The sequence below is a fragment of the Anomalospiza imberbis genome, chromosome 6, assembly GCF_031753505.1.
Source record: "Anomalospiza imberbis isolate Cuckoo-Finch-1a 21T00152 chromosome 6, ASM3175350v1, whole genome shotgun sequence".
Taxonomy (NCBI): domain Eukaryota; kingdom Metazoa; phylum Chordata; class Aves; order Passeriformes; family Viduidae; genus Anomalospiza; species Anomalospiza imberbis.
This window is the reverse complement of record NC_089686.1, coordinates 45,716,799-45,742,331: the sequence shown is the minus strand read 5'-3', so window position 1 is coordinate 45,742,331 and position 25,533 is coordinate 45,716,799. Positions and strand designations below refer to the sequence as shown.

At 37.3% G+C, this 25,533-nt stretch overlaps 1 protein-coding gene across 4 annotated transcripts in view; it reads left to right on the top strand.

Annotated features, from left to right (window-relative positions):
• CHID1 (chitinase domain containing 1) overlaps positions 1 to 24,435 on the top strand; it is a 103,120-nt gene extending 78,685 nt beyond the window's left edge. For all 4 annotated transcript variants that reach the window (XM_068193888.1, XM_068193887.1, XM_068193889.1 and 1 more), the window contains 3 exons: positions 19,691 to 19,771; positions 22,086 to 22,128; positions 24,173 to 24,435. In XM_068193888.1, coding sequence (XP_068049989.1) covers positions 19,691 to 19,771; positions 22,086 to 22,128; positions 24,173 to 24,271 — 223 coding nt within the window. In that variant the 3' untranslated portion in view covers positions 24,272 to 24,435. The remainder of the gene's footprint in view (positions 1 to 19,690; positions 19,772 to 22,085; positions 22,129 to 24,172) is intronic.
• Positions 24,436 to 25,533: the final 1,098 nt, after the last annotated feature.

The following is a 25,533-nucleotide window of genomic DNA, read 5'->3' as shown; positions in this document are numbered from 1 at the left end:
GGATTGTGCACTTACAGGAAGACCAAGATTATCCTATGTTATAGCCTAAAACTGCAAACTGGCAAGAAATATGTGTTCTTTGTGATGTCTAAAGTGCTTGTTGTTTATAGAGTTTTTGTTACTTTCATTACAAAAGTAAAGAATTCTGATCTTTCACTTTCACTTGCAAGTTTCCAGAATTTTTATCAGTCTGCACTTCTTTCACAGCACCAAGTGTTATCTCTCATGCTCATGACTTGCAGTTATGAAATCTCTGAAGCAAATCTCAATTAACTTCCAGCCATAATATTCAACCATGCTACCATTGTAGTACTGCCTACATTTATGATATTGGGTTGCTTGAGTAAAGTTTTAGAATGCCACAGTATGTTAGTATGTTCTTCAAGTCATGATTACAGTCTTGCATATAACGTGTTTGCTGCTTTATTATCACAGTAATTGGAAAATAATTCTGATGTAACTTTTTTTTAAAGAGAAGTTAAAATCATTGTAACAAATCCATTTATGTATTAACTGACATTACATTTGCAGTGACTTTTTTAGAGACAGTTGGTACGCAGTCTGTTTTGAAAATTAATATGCTCTCAATAGGACAAGTGAAAAAATAACAAAATACTAGAAAATGTAGTTTATCTCTGTTTACTTGCTGAAATACCATAACAGTGATTAAAAATAACAGCCATTTTATCAATGTTCTTAAATTCCAGGGTTTAAAAGACTTGAATTCAGAAAAAAAATGATCATATTTAATGACTAGTAAGTATTACAGAAACTATATATAAATGATAAATCATGGTTTACTCACTTTTTAAGGCATTTCTCAGTATACATTCATGGTGTATATTTCAAAAAAACTAATGTTATACCAAATTTCAGAACCTGTGATCCTTTAAGTATGTTGTACAATTATCTGAGCAAATTAGAGCAGTAAGATGCCAGATCTGCTGCAATTAACATTAAGAACCTGGTTTTATTTCTAATGCATTTCTAAACACTGTCAAATTAATAGACTTACTTAGATTCACCTTGGAGTTTTGTATGTTCCCAGGCAAGCCTTATGCACCAAACCAGCACTTGTTGGCCTATGATTCAGTATCTAATCTGCTCTTTTCTGATTTCTCCCAAGTCACAAACTTTGCTGGTGATTGACACATTCTGTTAATGCTTGTTCCTGTGTGGAGATTAAAGCATGACTGATGGAACTGTCCCAGACTTTTTCATTTACCTAGATTTCTCCCTCATCTACTGCAATTGCACATACTTGCCCTGTGGAAAAACAAAATTGAAATAGGTGCTAAAGCCACAATAAGTTTTACATTCACCTCACTGATTACAGTACTTATGGGTAAAGTAATACAAATGATTTCTGGTTTGGTATTTATTTTCTGGTTCAAAGGAATGTGTAGCAGACAGTGGTGTTGGCTGGAAATTGGCAAAGGCTGGTTAAATGTGACTCCTAGCTGAATGTTGCTGTATGATTAGTTGAAATGTTCTTGTTATCATGAGCTTCCAAACACCAGAACTGGGAACTGCATTTAGAATACTTTATGAAGTTAGTTAAACCATTCATCACTTATAGTTCCTGTTTCTGTGGTCCTTTGTTATTAATTTCTAATATTTTGTTTGACTTCTTGGCAATTTTTGAGTGCTAGACTGATGCTGAGAGAGAACAACTTATATAAACACCAAGGTAATTTTTCTGAGTGATGGAAACTTATTCAGAACCCATATATTTTTTCTCATAGTTATTATTTTGTGTTTATTGACATCTGACTTTAGTTGCCATTTTATTGCAATATAATTTGTGTCCCCAAGCTTCTGCATTGCAGAAGTTGCCACTTGACTGCAACTTCATTTCAGTCAAGTTTGGTTTTTAATTGGCTCTGAGCATTTTCATATCATCAGCAAATTTTGCAGCATTGCTAATTTTTACAGATTTTTCTGTATATGGAGTGAACTGCAGAGGTCACAACACAAATATTTGTAAAAAACTGTGCCTTCTTTCTGTTGTGAAAACAACCACTTACTGTTGCCAGATAAACAGTCCATATGTCTAGTAATTTGATGAAAAAGGCTTTTTCAGTGCAGAACTATGGATTCCTACTAGTATCTTCTTTCCCTCTTGAGAGGGTTTGAAGTCAGAGAAAGCCAGGCTTCTGAGACATCAGAAATAGAAAATTATGGAAAAAAATCATGTGACAGCTGTTCTCTCTTTAAGGAATGCATCTGTATGCTCAATTTACTTGCAGTCTGCCTTTGCCCTGCCCTTGGTAGGAGATACGTGCCTCCATCCTTTGGTCACACAGATTAGTGCCCTTACACCAGAGCAGTTGTTGTGTTCCAATTCTGTCATTTCACTTGCTCACACTTTAATCTGCAGCCACGCTCTGCTCCCATTTAGCCACTGACAGAAGGTGGATAACAGAAACCTGTGTGCTGATGCACCAGTGCCCTGCCATTCTCTGGAAGTGACCCTGCCTGGGCTGCACCTGGGAATGCTCAGGTCGTGCCAAATGCTTGTGCAGCCCTTCCCCATGTATGGGCTGGCTGGAAAGCTTGGAGAAACACTGTTTGCAGTCATGGCTTTGCCATATTCTTTCAGTTGATCCCTCTGTAGGCTGCAGGTCAATGTGTCACTTGCAGTGACTAGATGCTGTGCAGGTACTTCCAAGAGTTCCACTGCCAGCAAAACCACGTGACACTCAAGTTTTGGGTTTGAAATACCTTCACTCCCCTTTGGGCTTAGTGTTGCAGAAGGGCATGAACACCATCAGACAGCCTTTGAATTAATGAATATTTTCAGGAATGAATAATGCATAAATCCAGCTCTTACTGCCACCAACAATCCATGTTGTTTTATAATGAAATACGCATTTCTTTTATATTTGAAAAATATATAGTACATTCATTTTGTCGTTAGTGCAAAATTTATGATCTTCTTAATTATTCATTTCAATGCTTTTTAGAGATTGTCGATATATTTAAGTGACATGACAGATGACCAGTCTGTCCCTTACCAGCTCTTGAAAGAAAATATGATAGATTTGGAACTCCTAAGGCCTGAGCCTTCTCTTTTCCCCATCAGTTTAGATATGATCTCTGCAGTCTGCAACCCAGGTTGCCCAAAGCATTTGACCACTTAGTTCTTCCTGAAGTCTTCTGTAGCAAAGGATCTTAATGAAAAGAAAATACGTGAAAATGTTTGAGGCTCTGTGCTTGACCACCTGCAAGGCAGTGATCAGTGGGTTAGAGGGTCAGATCTAGCATGCAAGTTTTGTGTTACCTTGCTATGTGCAAATTGGAGATGGAAGCATTCAATCTGTGTTTCGTGGCCTTGTGTATTTACATTTATAGTCAGGATTTTTTTAAAAGAATATTTATCTTTGTAATTGACATGAAGGAATAGAAACTTAGACTTAAGAAACACCAGTAATAAATCATACTTAGTCAGGTCTGGTTTGTTATATCCAAATGTCAAACAAGACCAGCTGTGTACTGCTTTTGACTTTCATTCATGTCTCTTGTATGAGCAAAGCTCTAGGTTTTCTAACTTTGTTTTGTGAAATTTATATGCTTTACTATTGCATTTGTTGATAAATAGGAAACTAGGAGAAGATTTTTACTGGGTACTATTTTGAGTAATAAAAAGTGAGATGAATATTTGGTTTTGATACGTTTTCAGGTTTTCCCTGTGAGAAATCCTCAAGTATGTCTTTCAGACACTGTTTCCTAAATGCTGCTATTTGGAAAACTTGAAATTTTGACAGTTCTTTGAAGACTGTGCACATGGTTTTGAAACGTTCAATTGCAAACCTCAAGATGCAGTTCTTTCAGCTTGCTGAGTTGTCATTGCAGCAACCTCCAACTGCTCTGTTTCCCCTAATATGAATTATGTTGACCATGTGTGCACTTCAACCACTGACCATTTGAGACTTACCATGATGATTTGCCTGAAATAACTCAGCAAGACATTTTGCTGGATTTACAGGTGTAACTTTATAACTTTGTTGCTTACTGCTTTTAACATGGTTATATTCTTCTCTGATTCAAAGTTGTGAACTATACATTCCTTCAGTTACCAGGGTTCTTCCAGTGCTATTCTCTCCTGCATTAAACTGCTCTCTCTGGGTTTTGAGAATTTTACAGTTGTACATGTGGTTGTTCACTTACTCCTGTGCATCTAATTTTATGACATAAATTAGAAAAACATTTTTGTTTTGTTTTTAAAAACACTAGTAATATTCCTTTCAGTCACTGTACTCTCACTGTAGCAAGGAAACTACCCAGTATTTTGATTTACAGATATTTCAAAGGCAGCAACTGATGCTGTCACAGAATGAGTGTTTAACACAGTGTAGCCTCTAGACTACAGTGTGCCCTCCCAAAAAATTTATTTCTCCAGAAATTACATTTAAATTCAGCCATTGTCCTGTCTGACACATCAGTCTTAACAGACCACATACTCCCATTACAAGGTCCTCTACAGCTGGTTCAGCAGGGGAGCATTCCACAAATTACTTAATTCTCTTTGCTGACATGCTTCACTGGGACAGCTAATACCAGAACGTCACTCATCAGCATTTTCTTTGATGTATTTAATTTTCTGTTAGTGAACTAAAGCTGATTTTCACATTCAGTGCATATTGAATATCTGGGGGGCCACTCTGAGGTACTGTAAGAAGGGTCTTGCTGTCAGATTCTGTTTTGCATCATCTGGGGCTGATGATCCGACTTCTTTCCCTCTGCTGTGCAAGTGCACTAAACCAGATCCCTTTACTGTTCAACTCCAGCTGTGAAAGGCTTGATCAGCAACTGGTAGCTTTTTCTTGAATGCTAATTTTAGAGATTCTCTAGTTAGCTAATTGTGGCCAAAGGAAAAGTGAAAAGCTTTACAACCATCAAGTATCTTACCATAAATCATTACCTTAGGCATTAAGCATTGCCTTTTTTTGTGGGGTATTTCACCTATTCAAAATCTGCCTGGACACAACCCTGAGTAATGTGCTGTAGAGTTTGAGAAGGGAGGTTGGACGAGATAACTTCCAGTGGTTCCTTCCAACTTTAGCCATTCTGTGATTCCTAATGCTTTAAGAAAAGAAAAAAAGGAAGTAGCAGAGAGCAAGCAGATAAATTGTTATGTCTAATTTCTGTTTTCTGCTCAACCTTCTGTACTGGCATTCTGTTTCAGAAATTTAACTCATAAACCACTATAAGGTTCTCCCTGAGCCTCCTTTTTCTGTGGGCTAAACACCCCTGGTTCCCTCAGCTGCTCCTCATCAGACCTGTGCTCCAGATCCTTCCCCAGCTTCTTTGCTTAGCTGAGTGTGTTTTCTAGACATTGCTAGCTTGTCATTTACATAATGCAAGGAGTTTTAAATTATTTGGCTCACACAGAGGAACACAGTGAAACCAGGCTTCCACCAAGCAAGGATTGTTGCTGAATCCTTCATGGCCCTTTCCTATGTTAACTAAAATTTCAGAATTTCTTTATGAACAGTACATACAAATTAGACCTGAGTCTCTTTATGTAAGGCTTTAAAATAATGTTGGAAGTAATTAATGTGGACATGATATCCAGTGTGAAGTTTCAGTGTGTCTAGTAAAAGCAAGTACAGCCTTGTTTTATGCTGGGGATATTCCATGTTGATAAATTACTTGCCTGTGACCATAAAAGAGAGGTAGGAGTAGCAAACCAGCAACAGAAGGTTTAACTCATAACTGTTCTATGAGTTAACCCCTAGGTGCTGCTCCCTCATTACTAAATCACTTAGGTTCACTAAACTGATTGGAGCAAAACTTGCTCTCAGCATCTACTTCAGCCTTGTAAAATCATCATGAACTTCAGCAAGTTTCAGTACACAATCTATATATTAATATTTCTTATGACTAGGGTAATGAAAAAGATATTTTATTCTTCTGTCTCTAGAAACATAATCCATGATGTAAATTGAGTCGTTTTTGTTCACATGTGATATACTGAGTGATGTTGTTTTCTATTCCATTTTTAATATATGTGGGTAAGTATGCTGACTTTTTCAGTACTGATATTTTAGTAACCAGGCTTATTGCTACTTTAATTATTTTTTTAATCCTAATGTTTCTATGTTTGTCCTTACATCTTATGTACAGTTCATCTTTCCTTAATCTATCCTGAGTTCTGAACACTGAGAAAAGTGCTCCTGAAATGCTCCTGAAGTGCTCCTGTTGTGCAATATAGTTATGCCAACTTGGTAATTTCTTAGCCTCCCTTTCCCTCTGTGACCTTTTGGGGAACACAGTGAAGATTATCTGGAATCACATAAAGAAATTTAGAGAGTTGTTACAATTTTTGGATATCTGACTTGATTTTTTTATAATTTTTTAATGATGTTGCAGTATTTTTGAAGAAATAATTATACATCATGGCATCTTTAGTTGCCCATATAGGGATAAGTCACTGTTTTATCATAAAAATTTCCCCATCATTATTGACTGGATTGGTATTGTTTCTGTCTAGTTTAATTTATAACATTATCCCAGACTTCTGTCCTCAGAAGAAGACCTTCTTTCCACATAGGTTTTTATTTTAATCTATGGTCTTCCCACCTCTGTCATAATTGCTTAATATTTATGCATTATCCCGTAGTGTGAAATGCTGTAACAATGTGGAAGTCAATGGTTTTGTGAATTCTTTCAGCACTTTTCTATTCAAAATGTTCTTATTTTATTGTAGGTACAAATTAGAGCAAAGATGATACATTTGAAAGTGAAGGTGCAGAACAAAATAGTTCTGCCATAGGAGAAGAATATGTAGTACCTGCTAGTCAAGTTCATTAAATTATGTTGTTATAGCAACTGGTTAGCCTCTTCCATACTTAAAATATCTTGTGTCAAATAATTAGTGCTGCATAATTGTATTTTATTGCAAAAAAAGGAAAGTAATTAAAGAGGTTCTTGCAATGGCTGTGGGGCCAGAAAGGGTCAGAAACTACTTGTAATTGGAATATGTTTTGTGAATATAAATTAATAGATCTAGTAATCTATCTCTTCATTCCCCAGGATCCAAAAAAAGTATCTAGCATACTTGAATTGCTGTTCCTTGCTTGGAAATATTAATGGATAAAAATTACCTCTTGTCCTCAATAATTTTTTTCTTTTATTCTCTTCCTCTTAGGAAATCTGTAACATGTGGGATGTATGTGATAGCTCTGTCCACATAGACAAATGGCCCAATAAATTTTGGACTTCTCAGGGCATTTCTCTGTATTCTGGCTGTCAGTCGTGTTGCAGCAGGTTCTTTTCTTCCAAGTTTGGCCTTCTGCGTGAAAACTTTCTGAGCATCTGATCAAACACAGCAGCCATCATAATCCACAAATATAGAGCTTTGTGAGAGTGAAAAGATTTCTAACAACATAATATTTGGGATTTCAAATCAGCAAGTGCCCAAATCAGTCAGCCAAACAAATTCAAACAATCTCAGTTATGGAATTAGAGCCTATTGTTAAGACAAGAACCTGCACTTTTTTCATGGTGTGAGAAGGTAATTTTTATTTCTCTTCAGGACTTCTGGAATTGATCACCAAGCATTTTTTATGCTGAGTACAGAATCCATTATCTGGCAGTAATGGTTCTTTACTTAAAGAGAAAACTGTGCCATCCTGAGGGGGTGGGAGATTGAAATTAAAGAGCTTCTGAAGTGGTGCAGTAGTTGTGTGTAGACTACAAAGTGTAAAGCAGTACTGGCTGGCACTTACAGGAGCAGCTGCAATGCAGAGTGAGAGAGGAACAGATTACAGCCCTCCACTTCATGTAAAAGTAAGCACAAGTAAAATATCACCCAGCAAAAGCCTTACCAATCCCAAATGTAGGTCAGTAAGTCTTCCTGTGACTGCAGTTGGAAGTGTTTCGTCTAATCCAAGCAATATTCCCCATGTTATCTGTGCTTGTGCATTATAGGGCTTCACAGCTCTACAGCTGACAGTCCCATCTGTTTCTCTTCATCTCTGAGCCTTGCTCTTACCCTCTTTTTATGTGTCTTCACCTAACAAGGTCATTCATTCCTCTTCTCTGTGCATACCACTGTAGCAAGAGCTTGTGTTAATTAGGTATGTAGGGCACAGGGAGATGTTCCCAGGTGGCACATCTGCCATATGGTTTTGAAATAGCTCTTTGCATTGAAAAGTAGAGCTTTACTTCTCTCCTCAGGCCTGCCGTAAGGTAGAAAAGTTGACTTGTTTATGGGTATGAACCTTTCAGAATCTTGTCAGACACAATTGACCAGAAATCTTTTTTTTTTTAATTAAAGCAATCAAATGCTTTTTCTGGGCCTCTGAAAGAAAAAATATTCACTGATGAAATCAGAAGAAAAGAGGAAAATGAAAGCTTATTTCCCCAACAGTTGTTTTTGAATTGTGCTTTCAAAAAAAAGAAAAAAAATACATTTCTTCATTCCACATTGCATCCATCTCTCAGCCACTATGCTTTTAATAATTGATCCTTTGCAGTATTTTTCACTGTTTAATCTTCCTTTCTGGATTTGCCTTTCTTACATGCATATCATAATGTTAATATTTAACTTGTTTAGCTTTTCAGTTAGTAAGTGCTTAAAGGATATTCTTCTTTTATTGTTTACACAGCTGTACTGGTGATTGCTCCATGTGTTGGATACCTTGTGTAGGTAGTGCAAAGTGATAGTGTTTTGAAAGTGTTATTGCGATTTAATATGTTTGCATATGGAACAACTTTGGAGACAGAAATGCCTGACTGTTTTAAGTTTAGCAGTGTACTAGGATAATTTGTCAAAACTTACTGTCTGAATTTGTTCAAATAGTTGCAAAAAAGCAAACTTCTGTCATACAAGCACAGCAAAAGAATTTCTTTTCTAACTTCCCCAGATGTTAACAAAATTTAGATGTAAACAGATCCCACATATGCTGAGTATAATGCCCTTTTCATTCTTCCTTTAAACCAACAATTTCTCGAGTCAACCAAAGATCTTTTGAGAGGATTAATACTATAAGTGCTGTTTAATTAAAGATTTTAAAAAATTATATACATGCCTGTTAGAGGTAAATAGTATTGCATTTTGAAATTTAAAGGGGGCAAAAATGTGGTGGCCATCATTTTGTTCCCTTGATTTGCAATCCAAGTGTTACTGCTTGATTTAAGTAACAGCTCTTTTGGAAATAATTGTAAATAAGTTCATGTGTATTTTTTTTTCTTTAAAATTTAGTCTTAATCTTAGCAAATTTTATCAGGAGGAAGATGTGTGTTCAGCAGAAACTAAATAGATAAGAATATGCAAATTTTTTTGAGTTACGATAAAGATATGGAAGATGTTCTGCTGTTTTTCCATGATGAAAAGTGCCCAGGCTTTTCTTTAAAACTGAGCACTGTCACATGAATATGCATTAGTTTAACTAAATATCAAGATATTTAAAATTCATATTCTCAAATATTTACTTAACTGCCCTGATGAAGATAGTTGCTTGAAAGGGCATAAACCTCCACTCTCATTGGTTAAAATATAGTTTATGACTTCATAGCCTCTCTTCAATTCAAGTCATGCCAAAAATTGAGGAATTATATGATATCTAGATTATTTTAAGGCATGCTAAAAATGTATTAAACTTCTGAGATTTGCATTTTTTATGAGAGATTAATACTCATTTGCATGAATTTGTCATCATTCTGTTCTTTTCAAAAAACAAAGTCTGAAAGTCTTACATTAGTTCTGTTGGTGTACACAGTCAATTGAGAGGAGAAAGATTCCTCTGCCAAGAATGAAAAATTAACTCAAAAGTCAGCAGCAATGTTCTTTGTTCTACACTTACCTTGGTCCCAATAGATGGAAAAGAGTATATAGTTCATATCTTTATGGGACACTGGAGGTTTAGAGAATTTACTGCTCTGACATAGATTTTCCTTTAGCATAGTTAACTTCTCTAGTTACAGTCCTCCCTGCCAAGGATGGAATTTATGATTTCTTTGATATGAAACTATCTGCTATATTGGGCTTGATAACTTAAATTTATTACTGTGCTTCTATAACTACTACATGCCAAAAAACTATTCCTGAGCTGTGTTTCTTTTACTTTGCAGAAGGTGTTTGGTGTTTAGCTCTTCCTTTTGCCAATACCTTTGAAGTTGTTTCTTCAAGCAGCCAAACCACTCATTCATAATTGTAGTGGAACTTGTAGGCCTGATGTGATTGTCAGCTAAGGAACCTGAACATTCTTCTGAGGCTACTTGGAAGTGCAGATACTTTTCTGTGTCTTGTTGTCAGCATCTTGTGAAGCAAAGGGAATCCAATCCAGCTTTTTCAGGGTACAGTCTCCTACTGTAGTTAGTTTATGTCATTGTCTGAACTTCTGGTTCCTTGCAGACAGCTCTGCTTCTGTCTGACATCCTATTTTTGGAGAGACAACAGAGGCAGCATTTCATTGCTAAGGCAGTTGCTGACCTGGGTCAGGTCAGTTTTACATCCCCAGAGTCCTGCAGCCTGCAAATTTTGTGCTCTGCCTGACTTAAGTCACCTGGGAGCAGATCTTCCTCTTCACTCGTGTCCTTGTCCCATCCTTGGTGCCTTCTGCTGCTTGCACCCAATGCATGTTCCCTTCATTTCTCCTTTGCTACCAAGTGTGTCTTTGCCCCTGCATGGGGCTCAACCAGGGCATCTTAGCAACCCTGGGAACAGGGCATGAGCACCTGCCTGGCTGAGGTGGAGGCTTGGAGGAAGAACTGCACTGCTCCTTTCCTCTCACAGGGTGAGGAAAAGATGCTTCTGCTGGCTTTTGATGAGATAAATCTGCTGGATGACATTGCTGTTGACCTTGGGTTGTGTTGGGATGATTTAAATTCAGGAATGGTTGAAGAGAGATACAAGAAGAAACTGGAAGAGCTGAGTGGTATTTAATTGCATTAAGATCATCTGACCTGTTAGAAGAGGATGGAAAAGAAATGTAATTTGTTAATATGTACCTTTTTTAATGAAGGAGGTATAGAAGAATTAAGAATATCAAAGTAGGTGAGTTTGCACTCAAAATTCATTTTCATACTGGAGTGGATCAGACTTCATCTCCTATACACTGAATTAAGTTTAACTGAATCTGACCAGGCTCCAAATCCAGTATAACAGTTTTCATTGCTAATCTGTGTAGCACTGTATAAATGGAGCTGATTTGTATACTTTGAGCAAGAAGAAAGTCTGTAAAGTTGTTATGATGTGAGTAAAAGAAATCCCAGCAAACCCAATCTGACACACAACAGAAGTAGCGTGGTTTCTTAGTTTTTGTTATTTACAGCTGAAGCCAAGCAGCAGATATACTAGTGGATCTGAACTTTGTTCAGCCTCACATACAAAGATAAATAGCCCCACTTTTTCAGATGCAGTGCTTATTATGTCAGTTCCTAGAAGAATGGAGCACAGTATTTTATTTGGAGTAATGAATCTGAAAATGCTTCAACCTCAGTTGAGTGTTACTTAAACATTTCAGGAAATGGGCCCTTAAACTAGCAGTTTTATCTTCAGAGATTTTTATTTTTAGGGTGAACCTGCTGGTTCTTGAAACAAGCCTGTAGGGATAAACAAACATTAGTTTTCATCATGTTGAGAAGTATTTTTAAGCAGAGACACTCTGTCATGTCTCAGATTCTGAGACTGAAACTAAGCCAGATTATTGGGTGAGCTGGAGCAGAGTGTAAGTTTTTATGTATGGTCTAGGAAGCACTAATACTTTCACTGTTTCTTGATGATACATTGCCTTATAGGAATCTATCAGGACCTGTGTTTCTTCTATGAAGGATGGGCATTAAGCTTCTGTAATGTCAGTGCAGTGGTTTGACCCTGACTGAGGAAAGAATCACATTGGCTTCTCAACAATGCAAATTTTCAGTTTTCCTTTAAAAACAGTCATGCTGCTGAACAGCAATGTGTTACTGAAGGCACACAAACAGATATGCAAACCTTCTGCCTCAATCTAGTTATGTCCTCATTGTCTAAGAAATAATTTTTGACTTAAAAATCAAGATCTTGTTTTCTTTAGGGAGATTTTCATATGTTCCTCTCATATCCATCAGTTTGAGTTAAAATCTTAAATATATAGATAAATGTTCACACTTTTCTGCCTTTCGTATGACTAATTCTATTCATAGATCAATATCTAACTGTAACTTTGTGGGGTCTTTTTTTGGTAAAGAACCACCATTTTGGTTATATTGAGGAATACAGCATGCATGTATTGCTTTCAGCTGTACTTGACATTCCTGTGGAAAATTTGCCAGTGTACCACTGTATAAACTCTCAGGTGGGTCTCCCTATAAAACCTCTGTGAAGTTGATAATAAGGGGCAGTACTAATATGTTAAGCTCTATACATAGAAAGAAGTATTTTTTGTTTTCTTATGTAGCCACAGTAAAGCACCAGAAAGTTTTGATGCTCATTGTTTCTTGAGACGGGAATGCTTCTGAAAAGCTTGACGTTGCCTACTGTGTTGTCATGGTTTGACACTGGCGCGATGCCAGCGCCCCTATGAAAATGCACTTTCTCAACGAATTGCTGCGAGATATGATCAGGAACAGAGCAGAGCAGTCCTAAGCTTGATAACAAAGGAAAAAAATTGTATTAAACTACTACTACTATAAAAACTACAGACACTAAATTCAGGATGAAGACCTTCTAAAACACTCCTCTTCCTCTTACTTAATTTCTAAACAAACCTACAGTGAGACACTACTCAGGATCCCTGATTAAGTTGCTACCCTTCAGATAATCCATACTCAGTTTATTAAGGGAGACAGGAGTCTCTCCTGTGCCACAGACTCCCCAGGAAACACAGTTGCCACCCTTGTGTTTCCATGTAACACATGGCAACCGCACAGAGAAAATCTGCCATGGTGACACTCTCCTTTCCATGTCACAGTGCTCTCACCACCGTGCATGGACAGACTGCTCATAGGGCTCCTTTAAGGATGCTTTGCCAAGGACCAAAAGAAACAACAGTTCAGTTTCTTATCTCGGGATTACAGTCCCCCCAATTCCCCCTGGGGCCAAGGGTCTAACAGCTTCTCCTTTTTGGGACTACAGTGCCCCCCATTTCCCCCTGGGGCCGAGGGTCTAAAAACAGAGATCTTCCTCTTCTCTTCTTCTTCTCTGAAGAGATACAAAGGTATCTCTGCTTCTCTCTACCCTTCCATCTACAGGAACTAGCTCAGTTCTAGTCCTTCTACCCCTCAGCTCACCTTGACCAGGCGACATGGCTTCCCCTCCCCCACCCAGGCCGTGGCTGGGTAGGGGAGGTCTACACTCATCTTACGACCGGAACTAAAGAGACAGAACTCCTGGGAATTCTTGCTTTTAACCCCCTGTGTTTTCAGAGGCGTGTCCATACCTTCAGTGGTCACTCCAGGTGCCAATATCCAAACCTGACCACTGATTAGTTTGACCCAACTTCCTGAAAAAAATTCACTTCCATGTCAAACCACATCATGTGTCTCCTGACATCTGTAAATTAGGAATAATTTTCTGTCTCTTTGCAGTTGGGTTCAGCAAAGTATTATTGTTTCCAAATCACTTTGGGAATGCTGAACAAGATGCTCTTTTGAAGAGCCCAGAGTAATGATAGAAATGTCACTGAGGTTCTGCTTGTTTTCATTGGGCTGGTGTATCATGGCAGAAGGTACAAGGTCAGGGGGCTTGTGTGAGGTTGGTATGGAAGTGCTGAAAAGTGTAATCTATCAAGTCAGTAATGAAGTATGGTGAAGAAATCAGTGAGAGTGATTTTATAAAACTTACTGAAAGCAATACACCCAGAAAAACTGCTATGTTGGAAACCTGTTACTATTAAAATAGTAAAAATATTCTTATTGACTTTTAAAATTGACAGAGCAAGGTTCAGGCAGCAACAGAGAGATTCCTAGAGAAAGATGATGCTTGATTATAGATTTTCATTTCTAGGCTGCTACTTGGATATTTTAACAGCTAACTGATGGATTTCTCTCTTCAAACTCTGTTTATAAGTTCTTTTACATTAAATAATCTAAAGACTTAACAGAATTATTTTTGAATAATATACCCCCTAGACAGGTTTATAGTGTGCTCTCCACTCCTCTCAGATGCATAAATCTTCAGAGTAAAAATTATTTCAATGTTAGTTCATACTTTTGATTCTCTAGAACATACATAGTAGCTGTCTTTTTCCTGGATCACCTATTTGCATTTGAAAGAACTTGTGGGATTTGTGTTAATAAAATCTGAATTCTTTAATGTGCAAGCAAAGGATAGAGTGCTATGCAACATTACCACCTTTTAAAGCTGGAAGCATATCAATTGTAAATATGGTGTTACTGAGTGGAGAGAGGAGATGAGTAAAAAGGTTTTTAAGTTATCCTGATGGAACCAGTGTGGTGAAAGTTTAATTGTTCAGTCTGTTGTTGATCTTTTTTGTAATGCTGTATATATATACATATACTGTAATGGTGTATATATATACATACACACACACACATAAATAACATTATTCTGTTAATGCCTCTCCTAGGTTTTTCATAAATTTATGCATACTTTCAAAACTATTTTAAAGGCTAATAGATAAAGATGGTTAAATTACAGGACATCTCTGCCTTTTGCGAGCTGCAAATTTTAGGGACTGAGTGATTGAGAACTCGAAATCTATATAAAATCTTTTTTCTTTTTCAATTTTTTCTTTTTTTGTTTTTATTTAGTACCATTGAAGGCATCTTTTATCAAAACTGTTAGTTTCATGACTAAGTCATTCAGTAGCTTATAGGATATTCAGAATTTTTGCATTTGTTTTTTAGAAATTGTCTTCTAAGAAACAGAGAAGGCAAAAAAATTCTCACTTTTAAACCCTTTTTAAAAAAATTCTCCAGATTGTATTGTTTCTTAACATTTTGTCTCACCTAAAAGAAGTAATTTAAGAAAAACCTTAAATGGTAAGTGTCAAGGTAGCTAAAATTCAACATTAAATAAAAGGGGGTTTGACTTACAGGTTATATATACAACCCCTCTGAAAAATCTTGTTTTGAAGATGGGAATCTTCCCATTCACAGAGTGTCCTGCTGTTCACAGAGCAGTGGGGAAACGGACTGGTACTTTTTTGGAAGATATGTTCTGAGAATGTTCCTAGGAGTACTCGTGTGAAAACTGTTTTGGAGCTATTTCTGTCTATTTGTTTTGCATCAGAAATTGGAACTCTTGAGCTCTAGAATACAACCTTTGGTGTGACTTCTTTTATTTTATTAAGAGATACATCTCCCTATAAAGGGGGAAGATGGGCCCTGTCCAGCTGAGTCTAAAACATGCCATGCACAGGCACTGTTGATAGGTATGGAGATACAATGCCTGGTAGGTTCACATTTTAATAACTAAGCCTATTGTAACTGAAGAAAGCTGAAAAGAATATGTTTGGTATAGATTTTCAAGCTGAGTAGTAATTTTGTTCTTTGACTGAATCCCTCAAATTTGGTACAGTGGAAGATAAACTCAGTTTTCTGTAGATGGAGAAAATGGTCCTTCATCCTGATTAGAGATCTGGTGCTTCTAATCAGAGTTTTGTTCATGTGAGAACTGGGGAGAAAATATAAAGTGTTAGAAAAGAGCATTAAAATGCAATGTATGCTCAGTAGTGGTTTCCTTTTCACTAAAGTTTTTTGGTTGAAGAGTGATTCAGGACTAGTAAAGCAAAACACCCAAAGACTAAAGAGTTTAACTTCATAAATAAATCCTAGTCTAAGAATTAAATATGAAGCTATCTCTTCCTAGATTGTAAATATTTTGTTGCAACAGATATACTAGAGACTGGTTTCTTTATATTCTCAGTGAAAAAAGCATTATCCATGAAGATAAATACCTTCTTCAGGGGGATTAAAGATTGTGGGTTTTACCTTAACATATTCCACGGCCAAGCCATTTTTCTTGTTTTGGAAGAAAAGCATCTAAGAAAAGGAACACCAGGCATAAATCCTGAGAACCTTTACTTTATTCAATGAATAAATAAAGGAACCAGATGAAAGTGCAATAGTGTGTAGGTGTAACCACATTAGGGTTGTTCATAGGGCTGTCTTCAGCAGCACTGACTTTACAGCAACTCCATAATATGTATGTTTTGCATATGTATGCAGAAGGGAGTGTTTGTTTTATTGTTTTAACCCAGAGTGTTTGCAACCAGGAGTATCTGTCACACAAATCATAGTTCTTCTCTGAATACCAGGATGTGCCCATTTTGACAGAGGCATGGCCATTTAAACGAGCCAGAATGGCACTTGTCCATGTCAGAACATGTATTTGCAAGGTGGACATGCAGGTGACATTGGCCTTTTGTTACTGTTCCTGATGATCCATGCAGATCTATCATTTCTATATGTTGCACTGGTGCTTCAGTAGAGGCTGGCATCAATAATCCAGATACTTCATCCATGCTGACCTTGTTTCAGGCTAGCACCATAGAAACAGCATGACTTGCTCTGCAAATGGTCACAAACTTCCCAGGAAATATGTAGTGCAAGGCTGTGAAACTGAGTTTTCAGTGTTTTTCATTCTCTTAACTGCTGAGGCAGCTTGGTAAAAGAAGAAAGGTAGTAAGTTAGGAGCTGATGGATGAAGAAATAGTCTGGATAGCAGTATAAAAGCAGAAGTGAACTGGCACAGAGGCAGTAGAAAGAGGGATAAATTAGAAAGAGAGGATGAAAAAATAGCAATAAATATGAGTTGAAAGGTATAGAGTGAAATGAGGGGTGAAAAAAAGGAAAGCTGACTGTGGTGAGCTTCTTGTTTCTTTCTTTTCCTCTTTGAGAACCCGAAAATTTATCTAGAATTCAGCGCATCCCAGACACAATGACATCCCTTGTCTTGTTCAGTGTGATGGCAAATTTTGCTTTTCTATTTATTTATTTATTTATTTATTTTAACCAGTGCATGCCAAATATTTGTTGAGTCAAGTACTGCCCCAACAAGGAGATCATATATTAAGGGTGCCTGGTGAGCATTAGTTTGAGTCAAGCAAGTGTGTTGTGATAGAGCTGCTGCAGTTTTACACAGGAACCTTTCCACTTATGATGCACATGGTAGGATTCTACAGAGATAATAGGATAATATGGCATATCTTGGAGTTCTTACCTTCTTTCTTTTACTGAAAGAAAAGGAATCAAGTAAAGGGGAAATGACTATGAGAAGGGAACAGGTTATTCCCAAGTTAGGGCAATAGAAAACCCATTGGAAAAAGATGTGGTTTGCTGATGCACCTCTTCCCAACTCTTCACAGCAACTTTGTGTCTGGTTGAAAAAGATAAAGCTTGATTTTCATAGGCATTGAGTATGCAGTTGAAACTGAGGTAAAAGAGAGCTTATTGTTTTGAACACTGTGCTTGGAATTTTTGTTGTCCTTAACAGAGAAACATAAAAACCAAGTTCATATGTTTCAAGTAGGATCACTAAGATTAATGGATAGCAGTGACAATTTGGGCACTAATACTTCTTTCTTCTCCAACTGAAGCTTGTAGCTAGTCTCATCACTATAGATGAGACTATTTCAAGATGAACTTGTTAATTTTTGCTGTTACATACTGTGGGTCTAAATGCCTAGAGACAGAAGAAAAGGAAATAAATTCTCTGTGTGTGGTCAGGATGAGTGCTCATTAAATGTGGTATATGCCTTAACAGTTTTAAAATAATAATAATATACCCTTTATAGAAAAGGGTATAATAATTGGTTCCACTTGCATTTCTAATTTTAAAGCTTGTTCATAAGTATTTTGAGCACTCTTTAATTATGTTGGGAATTTTAGCAAATGAAATTAAGATTTCCCATCTAAAGTCCTACATTCAGGAACAAAGTTGTGTGCCAGGATGTCTTGGCTGGTAATTTTTGTTTTCTGCTCTGGAACATCTTGGTACCATATTCTAAATGAGTGTAGTCTCCTGTCATTACTGGAATGGGACAGTTTGTTAAAATCTGTCCTAAATTTTAAATATCCAAAACTAGGTTTCTTTGCATATGTTTCTAGTAGGGCAACTTAAAATTTTGTATGTCTTAAAAAGGGATGGGCAGGTTCGAAAGGTCTAACTTACCCTATTTGAAAAGTTCCATTATTCCAAGGCGTGTGTGTGTGAGGGAGACTGCAAGAGCTCTTCATGTTTCCATGTGCTCACGTGTCCCCGTGTGTTTGCTTATGCAGATAAATCCATGCCTGGCATGGGTTCATTTGACATAAACACAAAAGAAAATCTTTTCTAAACCTGCTGGCAGGAACAATTTACCAATATATGAATAAGCAAGCCACAGCAAAAGAGAGAAGATGATCCTGGCAATGCTGAACATTTTAATTGCATTTACAATAGTATAAAATGAGAGAACAAATCTTTCTCAAACTGAGCAATACAAGATTTTTCTCTGTTTCTTGATGTATAATAGTGAGGTGGAATTTCAGCACTGCTGCAGTCAGGATAGTGGCCGATGGAATTTTTTAAATAAGAAATAGGATGATTTAAAGGAAGTGTTTCCATCCAAATCCTATCATAAGCAGAGAAATTATTGCAAGAATGAGACCAGTTGTGGTTGGAGATGGCTTTGATAGACCTTTCAAAAAGAGCTGGCCAAAGATGCAGGTTAAAAAATGCAAAAGAGACAGGGGAATGAGACTTCTTGTTTTTGTGTGACATCTGTGTGGCCTCTATCACTGGCAGTAGCTTGCCATCTTCTGGTCCTCTGACATGTGGCAGCCAGCAGCTTTGTTTCTGTTTCGCTGTCAGAAATGCAGACATTGTCTCTGCACTGAGAGGATACTATGAGCTCTAAATTTACAGCATACCAGCTCTTCCACCCCCATTCCCCTTGCAGAGTTTTGGGTCCAAGTAGTACTCTATCCACACTTTGTGGTAGGGGAGATAGGTCATGCCATGTTCAAAATGTCCATGCAAGAAAATGATACCAAGAAGCCAGTGATGGGGAAAATTCATATGCAGAATTACTTATCACTGACCTTTCCTTGACAATTTAAGTTTTAGAAGATTAGCTAAGCCCCTTATCTAGAAGAGCTTTCCCGATGACATAAGCCTCACAGTGGAGGACACAGCTGTGTGCAGCCTAGGGATGACTTCAGTCCCTGTGCTTTGGCATATGGATTTGAGACTGTAGAAATATTAAAACAGCGCCTTCATGTGTCCTTGCAGATTTGTCAATCGATGAACATTAATTCATTCAGAGTCACACACAATCAGAGAATCAAAAAGGGGCCACTGGAGGCCATCTGGCCCAAGTTCCCTGCTCCAGGTACCATATTACTGAGGATGGTGCCCTGATACCTTTTGAATATCTCCAGGGAAGAAGACTCCACAGCCTCTCTGGGCAATCTGTTCTAGTGCTTGGTCACCCACATAGTAAAGTGTTTCCTCATATTCAGGTGGAAGTTTCTGTGCATCAGTTTCTGCCCATTGCCCCTTGTCCTATGGCTTGGCACCACCTCCTGACACCCTCCCTTCAGATATTTATATGCAACACTTTAGAAAAAATAGCCTAAAAATGTGAACATGAAATTGTAAAGGGGTTAAGGAAATTAGTTGTCAACAAGAAGATATTTTTGATATCATGTTCAACATCTAAACATAGTAAAACTGCCCTTTCAGAAATTTCTGCAATGTAATTTCATAACAACTTCTTAGAAAAGTTAATTCCTTATCTATGTTTTCAATTTGTAGGTACATTGAAACCTTGAAGGAACACAAGCCAAAAATTGTCTGGGATGAAAAAATTGCTGAACACTACTTTGAATACAAAAAGTGAGTTACATTTATTAACTTACCATTCTGCAAATGTTTTTGGGCATGGGCCAATGACTGTAGTAGGCAGCTGAATGCAGCAAATGGAAATTCTGCTGATTGTGATCTGTTTGTCAACACTGAACTGCAGCATAAAAGAGTGTTTTGGGTGAGAGGGGAAAATCAAAGAAGGATTCATGAAATTACATAAACTAGAACAATCTTTAGAAGAGAAGTCTGATGAGTCATATCTTTAGAAATTATCCATCAAAGTTATCTATTGAGTGTCAGTTAATCAGAGGCTCTGAGATGAGTACTGGGAGCTGTATAATAACTCAGCCAAAAATAGTTCTGAGAAAAATCTATGGTACAAGAGCCTGGTTTCACAAGTCCTACTGCTAAGATTGTTTAAGTGACAAACTTCCACTACATGGAATGGACTGTAGAGAAATGTAATAGAAGTAAAACTAAGTGACTTCCAGATAAAGCTTTTGAAAGAACTGAGAACGTTAAGGGTAATAATGTTCTTTGTCCTCACTTGTTCATCGTGAAATGACAAGAGGATTCCTGATCTAGAAGCATCTATTTAAAATAGATTTCAGTAAAACCAGCAACATCTTATTAATCCTATAATAATTTGCTATTTATGTAAATATATCAAAATATGCAAAATGATACAAACAAATCCTACTACTTCTGCAAAGCTGTGTCTTGTATATTACTCAATGCATTGTTAATGTGAAGATAACTTAAAGGAAGAGTAAAACACATTTTAGAAGCTTTTAATAAAAACAATCAAAACATTTTATTTCCAAAACAGCCTTGTCTAAAATATTTTTAATTATTAAAAAAACACAACCAAAAAACAAAAACCAAACCTAAACCTACAAATCACCTACCTTTGTATTTTTAGTTTAATTTTCAAGGTATTTCTCAGCCTGTAATTTTCTTCTGACTTTTATTTATCAGGGAAAAAAAATCTGTTGTTCAGCAGTGTTTAAATTTGTTTTCTGTGATTGTATGAAAGGATTGGGAACTGTATGCTTTCATTTCTAATTATTTGGTATCCTGTTGCAAAATTACTTTGTACCAAGCAATTACAGTTTTTTATGTTAACTAGAAAGGAATAAATCAGAAGCTCTGTTTTAATGATCTTTAATGTCCAGTCCTGTTGGAGACACGCTGAACACTAGATGAAAACTTGCTCTCAAAAGTGTAACTCTGAGGAGTCTGTTTGAATGGCATGCTTCTCGAATTCATGTCTGAATCACATTTCTTACATGGCAAAATGAACTTATGGCAGAGGGATGGATAGCTTGTCAGTAGTACTTCCTCCTTTTTTTTTTTTTTTTTAAAGCCAGCCTTTGGAGGGTCTTGTGTGGGGCTTCCTGGAGGAATTTTTGATGCATGAAGCCCACTCTGTCTAAAAATCACTCTAAACTTCACTTATGCTGTACTTGGCAGTCAGCTGTGTGGTTCAGCTGGCTGCAGGGGAGGGTTATTTTAGGAACTCTTTTTCAGTTACCACTTTATTTTGCAAAGGTTCAATTATCTTGGACAGGGATGGCAGCCAGGCCTGAAATATGTATGCTTCCCTGGTGAAGCCTCTCACCTGGAAATCTTGCGCATCTGCAGTGGCTGAGAAATGCAATCATGAATCTTTAAGCAAAGCACAGCTGATGATTTCATGTAGCAGGCAGAGACTGTCTGTTACAAATAGTTGCAGAAATCTGAGTGCTTGTCCCAGTGCACAGGCAAGTACTCACTTATGTAAGTTGTGAGACTATAGGGGGAATTCCTTCTTGGTCTGCCCATGCACTCTACTTTTTCTCCTGGCCTAAGTGGTAAAGTGGTGCTGTGAGACCCCTTGTAACTCATCCTTCTCATTACTAGGGGTTTAAAATGCCACCTTGGTATCTGTGCCCAGTATAGCTTGCCCTGTCTGTATATTTTATACTGCTGGCAGTTAATTTAGCCTGAAAGATAATAATTCAGGGAATTGGTGAAAACATTTCACAGTTTGCATCAGAAAACCAAACTCTTCATCTTTTTCAGATGCTCATTTAGCAGGCACAACTGCCTGTTACAATCTGACAGTTTTGTCATCCAGTTGCAACAAAATATTTCAGTGTTTACTATGTTATGGTATCAAACCATCTCTGTTGTGAGATCTCTTCTTGCATCCTCTGTTTTCACTGTCAGCCTTTTCACAGTATCACAGAATCTCAGAATGGTTAAGTTTGGAAGGGACAAACCTGGTTTCAATTCTAACCTTAGATTAAAATCCTGTTATCTATCAAAGCTACTGTGACTATTTGGTTTTCTTGTTTTGCAGAAATAAGGGAGGAAAACATGCAGTCTTCTACCCGACACTGAAGGTAGGTGCCACTTTCTCAGGTCAGAGGGCTGTAAGAGGACAGAGATGTTTACTTGACCTATTTTGTTATTGAGACATTTCAAAAAATGTTGAACTGGGGTGAAGGAAGCTTGCCCTCATGTAAATGTTATGTAAATTGTTATGATTCAAAGATTCAGCTGCTTGTGCAAGAAGGATGTTTTTTTTCTCTCGTGCATAATGGGGTTTTGTGATCTCTGAAGATAAAAGCATGTCTAGAGATAAGACACACCAGGACAAACCAGTGCTGTAGAGGATCTCTTCAAGTGCACAGCTCCTGTACTATGTTGTTAGCAGATTCTCAGAAAAGATACCAAAGAAATTTTCCATCTCATCATGGTGGCTGGAAGCTTGGAGAACTTTTGCTTTCCTTTGTAACAGGGTCCCGATTCTCCCTGTCAGCCTGCATCACCCTGTTTTCTTCAGTTCTGTGGAACAGAACTTCAGTATGTGGAACATACTTTAGTGTTTTGAAAACTTCTACACAATAGCCTGCAGTAGAGCAGGATACAGGATAAAATGGTTAATTACAGCCTTAGTCCCTAGGAAGTTATCTTTAGACTTTCTCAAATTAAACTGAAAAAAACCTGAAAAAGCCAGTGTGTTAAACCTCTGCTGGCTTTTAGTATTGGAAAGGAATTGCTTCTGTAGTGTAATTGCATTGTATTTACAGAGACCAGAGACTTTTTTTTTTTATGGTTAAACAAGTATGAAATGATCTAAGGCTCTGTTTTCCTGGATTGTTACCTTAAACACCATGAGTAAAAGGATATTTCCTCTCACTAATGCAACGTGGGTGGAAATACTATCACATATGGGGTATTAACTTCCACATCTCTGTTCTTGCTAGTGCTGCCTTTCTGAGAGTGTTAGAAAGTTTCATTGTGAATGTATCAGAGAAAAGATAGCTTGTGCTGTTATGCTGTTTTCTTCAGCCTAGGGGAAGGATTTCACCCTGCCATTGTCAGTACTAACCAAGTTAAGAAAACTCATTCCTGTACATTTCTTTCATTATTTCTTCTCTAAAAGATCACCACTCAACTGTGGTGATTGGTGAATGCGTGGAAAGGGGTTTTCTTTCCATTTTCAACATCCTTGTAATGAAATAGTTTGAGATTTGTTTCCTGGGCAAGATGGTTAGTAAACAGTGAATGTTATTACTTCATGAAAAATGTATTTTTTTTCCCTTTTAACATTATACTCACTGACAGGATGCTCAAAATTAGTTTGTTCATGACTAGTTAAAAGCAGTTATGAATGCCTGGCCCAGTGGATTTGTTAATGATGCTGTGATACTTTATTCTGTTTCCCATGGAAATGATTTTTAAACACATCCTAGTATGAATAGTTTAAACACTGCAGTGCTGTAGTTCAAGGTAGGAAAACCTGAGGGCAAAATATTGAAAAATAATTATTTTTGTTTGAACTGAAATAAAGGGCAGAACGTGAATCGTGGCATTGCTTCCCCTGTTAACCAATGGCTAAACTAACTCTTCTAAATCAATGGCTGGAGCTCCAATAGAGATACTTTTAATTATTATCTCCGAGATCTCTTTAAAATAGAATTTTTGTAATGTAAATTGTGACTCTGTCCTGGGAAAAGGCAAGGGTAGGCAAGAGATCTTTATGGTATTTGACAAATTGTTCTGATCATCTTCAGTGATAAAGTTTTATTTTACCCCTGAGATATTTCTGGGAAGAGTTAGAATTTCTGTACATTGTGAAATGATAGCCTAAATTAGAATAGTCCTTTGCATAGTTCATAAATCTGATTTATTTCTGTGGCATTTTGTCAATTTAGCTGGTATTCTTTTATTAGGTCATTGAATTAACTGGTACGATTAACTGTCTTTGACTGAATGATCGCTTGCTAACCAGAGAGTGTTTCAAATACAGACAAGGTTTTCCAGTAGCTGGCTCAAGGGTAGATGTTTTTAAAAGGTCTGATAATGGCATGAAGAGATGGCAGTATGGAGTGTCTGATATCTCTGACTGAGACATGATTGCTTTATGTGTCTTTCTCTTAGTCCATCCAGCTGCGCTTGGAGCTTGCAAAAGAATTGGGCACTGGAATATCCATCTGGGAACTGGGACAAGGCCTGGACTATTTTTATGATCTGCTTTAAAATGAATGATCTTAGAAAGACTTTATTTGCTTCACTGAGGCTCCACCTTCAATAGATCTGGGTATCCTGGAGAGGTGATTTTTAAAACATTTTTTGTAATTTATATCATATCTGTATCTAACTTGCATTTTTTTCCCAATAAAGAATCCTTTTTGATTTGCCACGTAGACATGATTGTTTGTATCTGATAAAATTCAGAGTAAAAAGCCCACAGTAATTTCTCTGAAAGCACTGGAATTCCAAGTCATTGAAAACAGACCAACATAGCTGGATGGAGTCAGAGTTGAGAATATTTTCTGAAATGTTTTCTAAAAGAAGTAAAATGGGAAAGTTGATGCTGTCTGATCGGAGTTTAAGACTGAGACCTTTCAAAGAGCTGCTGGTAATAACCAAAGTAAGAGAACAAATAAATCCATTATATTACACCCAGCAAATTTAAAATCTGCTGGACTCTCTTCATCTTTCTGTCTTATGGTAAGGTAAGTGAACATAAAATGTCAGGAGGGCAGACCAATTAGAAGACTTTTCCTCAAGCTGGTAGAAAATCAAGCACTGACAAGCTAAGCTGTTTGTTTTGTCATATTAGTAAATTCCTTAAGTAGTTCAAAGTCACAATAATTTCAATTTATGACCTGTTTCTAAATCAGTTCTAGTACAAGAGATGCTCTGTGATTTCTCTACCCTGCTTAGCCACCAAGCTGGCCCTACAGCATGCTGCTTAGTGGCCAGTTTGTGGGAACTGTAACATTCAGCAACAAAGGCTCTGATGGTAATCATGGATTCCATGGACATGATGGATTCCATGTCCCCAGCAGACAGAGCCCCAGCAGCTCTGACAACTCCTTGACTTCAAGCAGGCGCTGTGAATGTCATCAGCACCTTTGTGCATGAAGCTGTCATTCTTCAGCTGCACACATTGGTGCTTTTGTCTCGGTAATATGGATTTTTTAGGAACCCAACAGCTGTAAAAACACATCAGTTTAAAAGCAAAGCCAAGAAATTGTGTCCCTGCCTCTTGGTTTATAGTATTTGTGTTTGTAGAAATCCACAGGCTTCAAGGCAATTTCTTCTAAGGAACTAAGAGGTGCTGGGAATTTGATGAGGGTGTCATTGGTCACCAGCAGAGACTCAGGCAAAGAGCTCTCTACTCCCACTGGTGTTCTTCTTGCCACTTAGAGTTGTCACAAAGATGACTGCACTCCTCTTTTCACATCCACCCTTCCCAGTAATTAATCTCAGCGGGGAATTTATCTGCCCCTGCT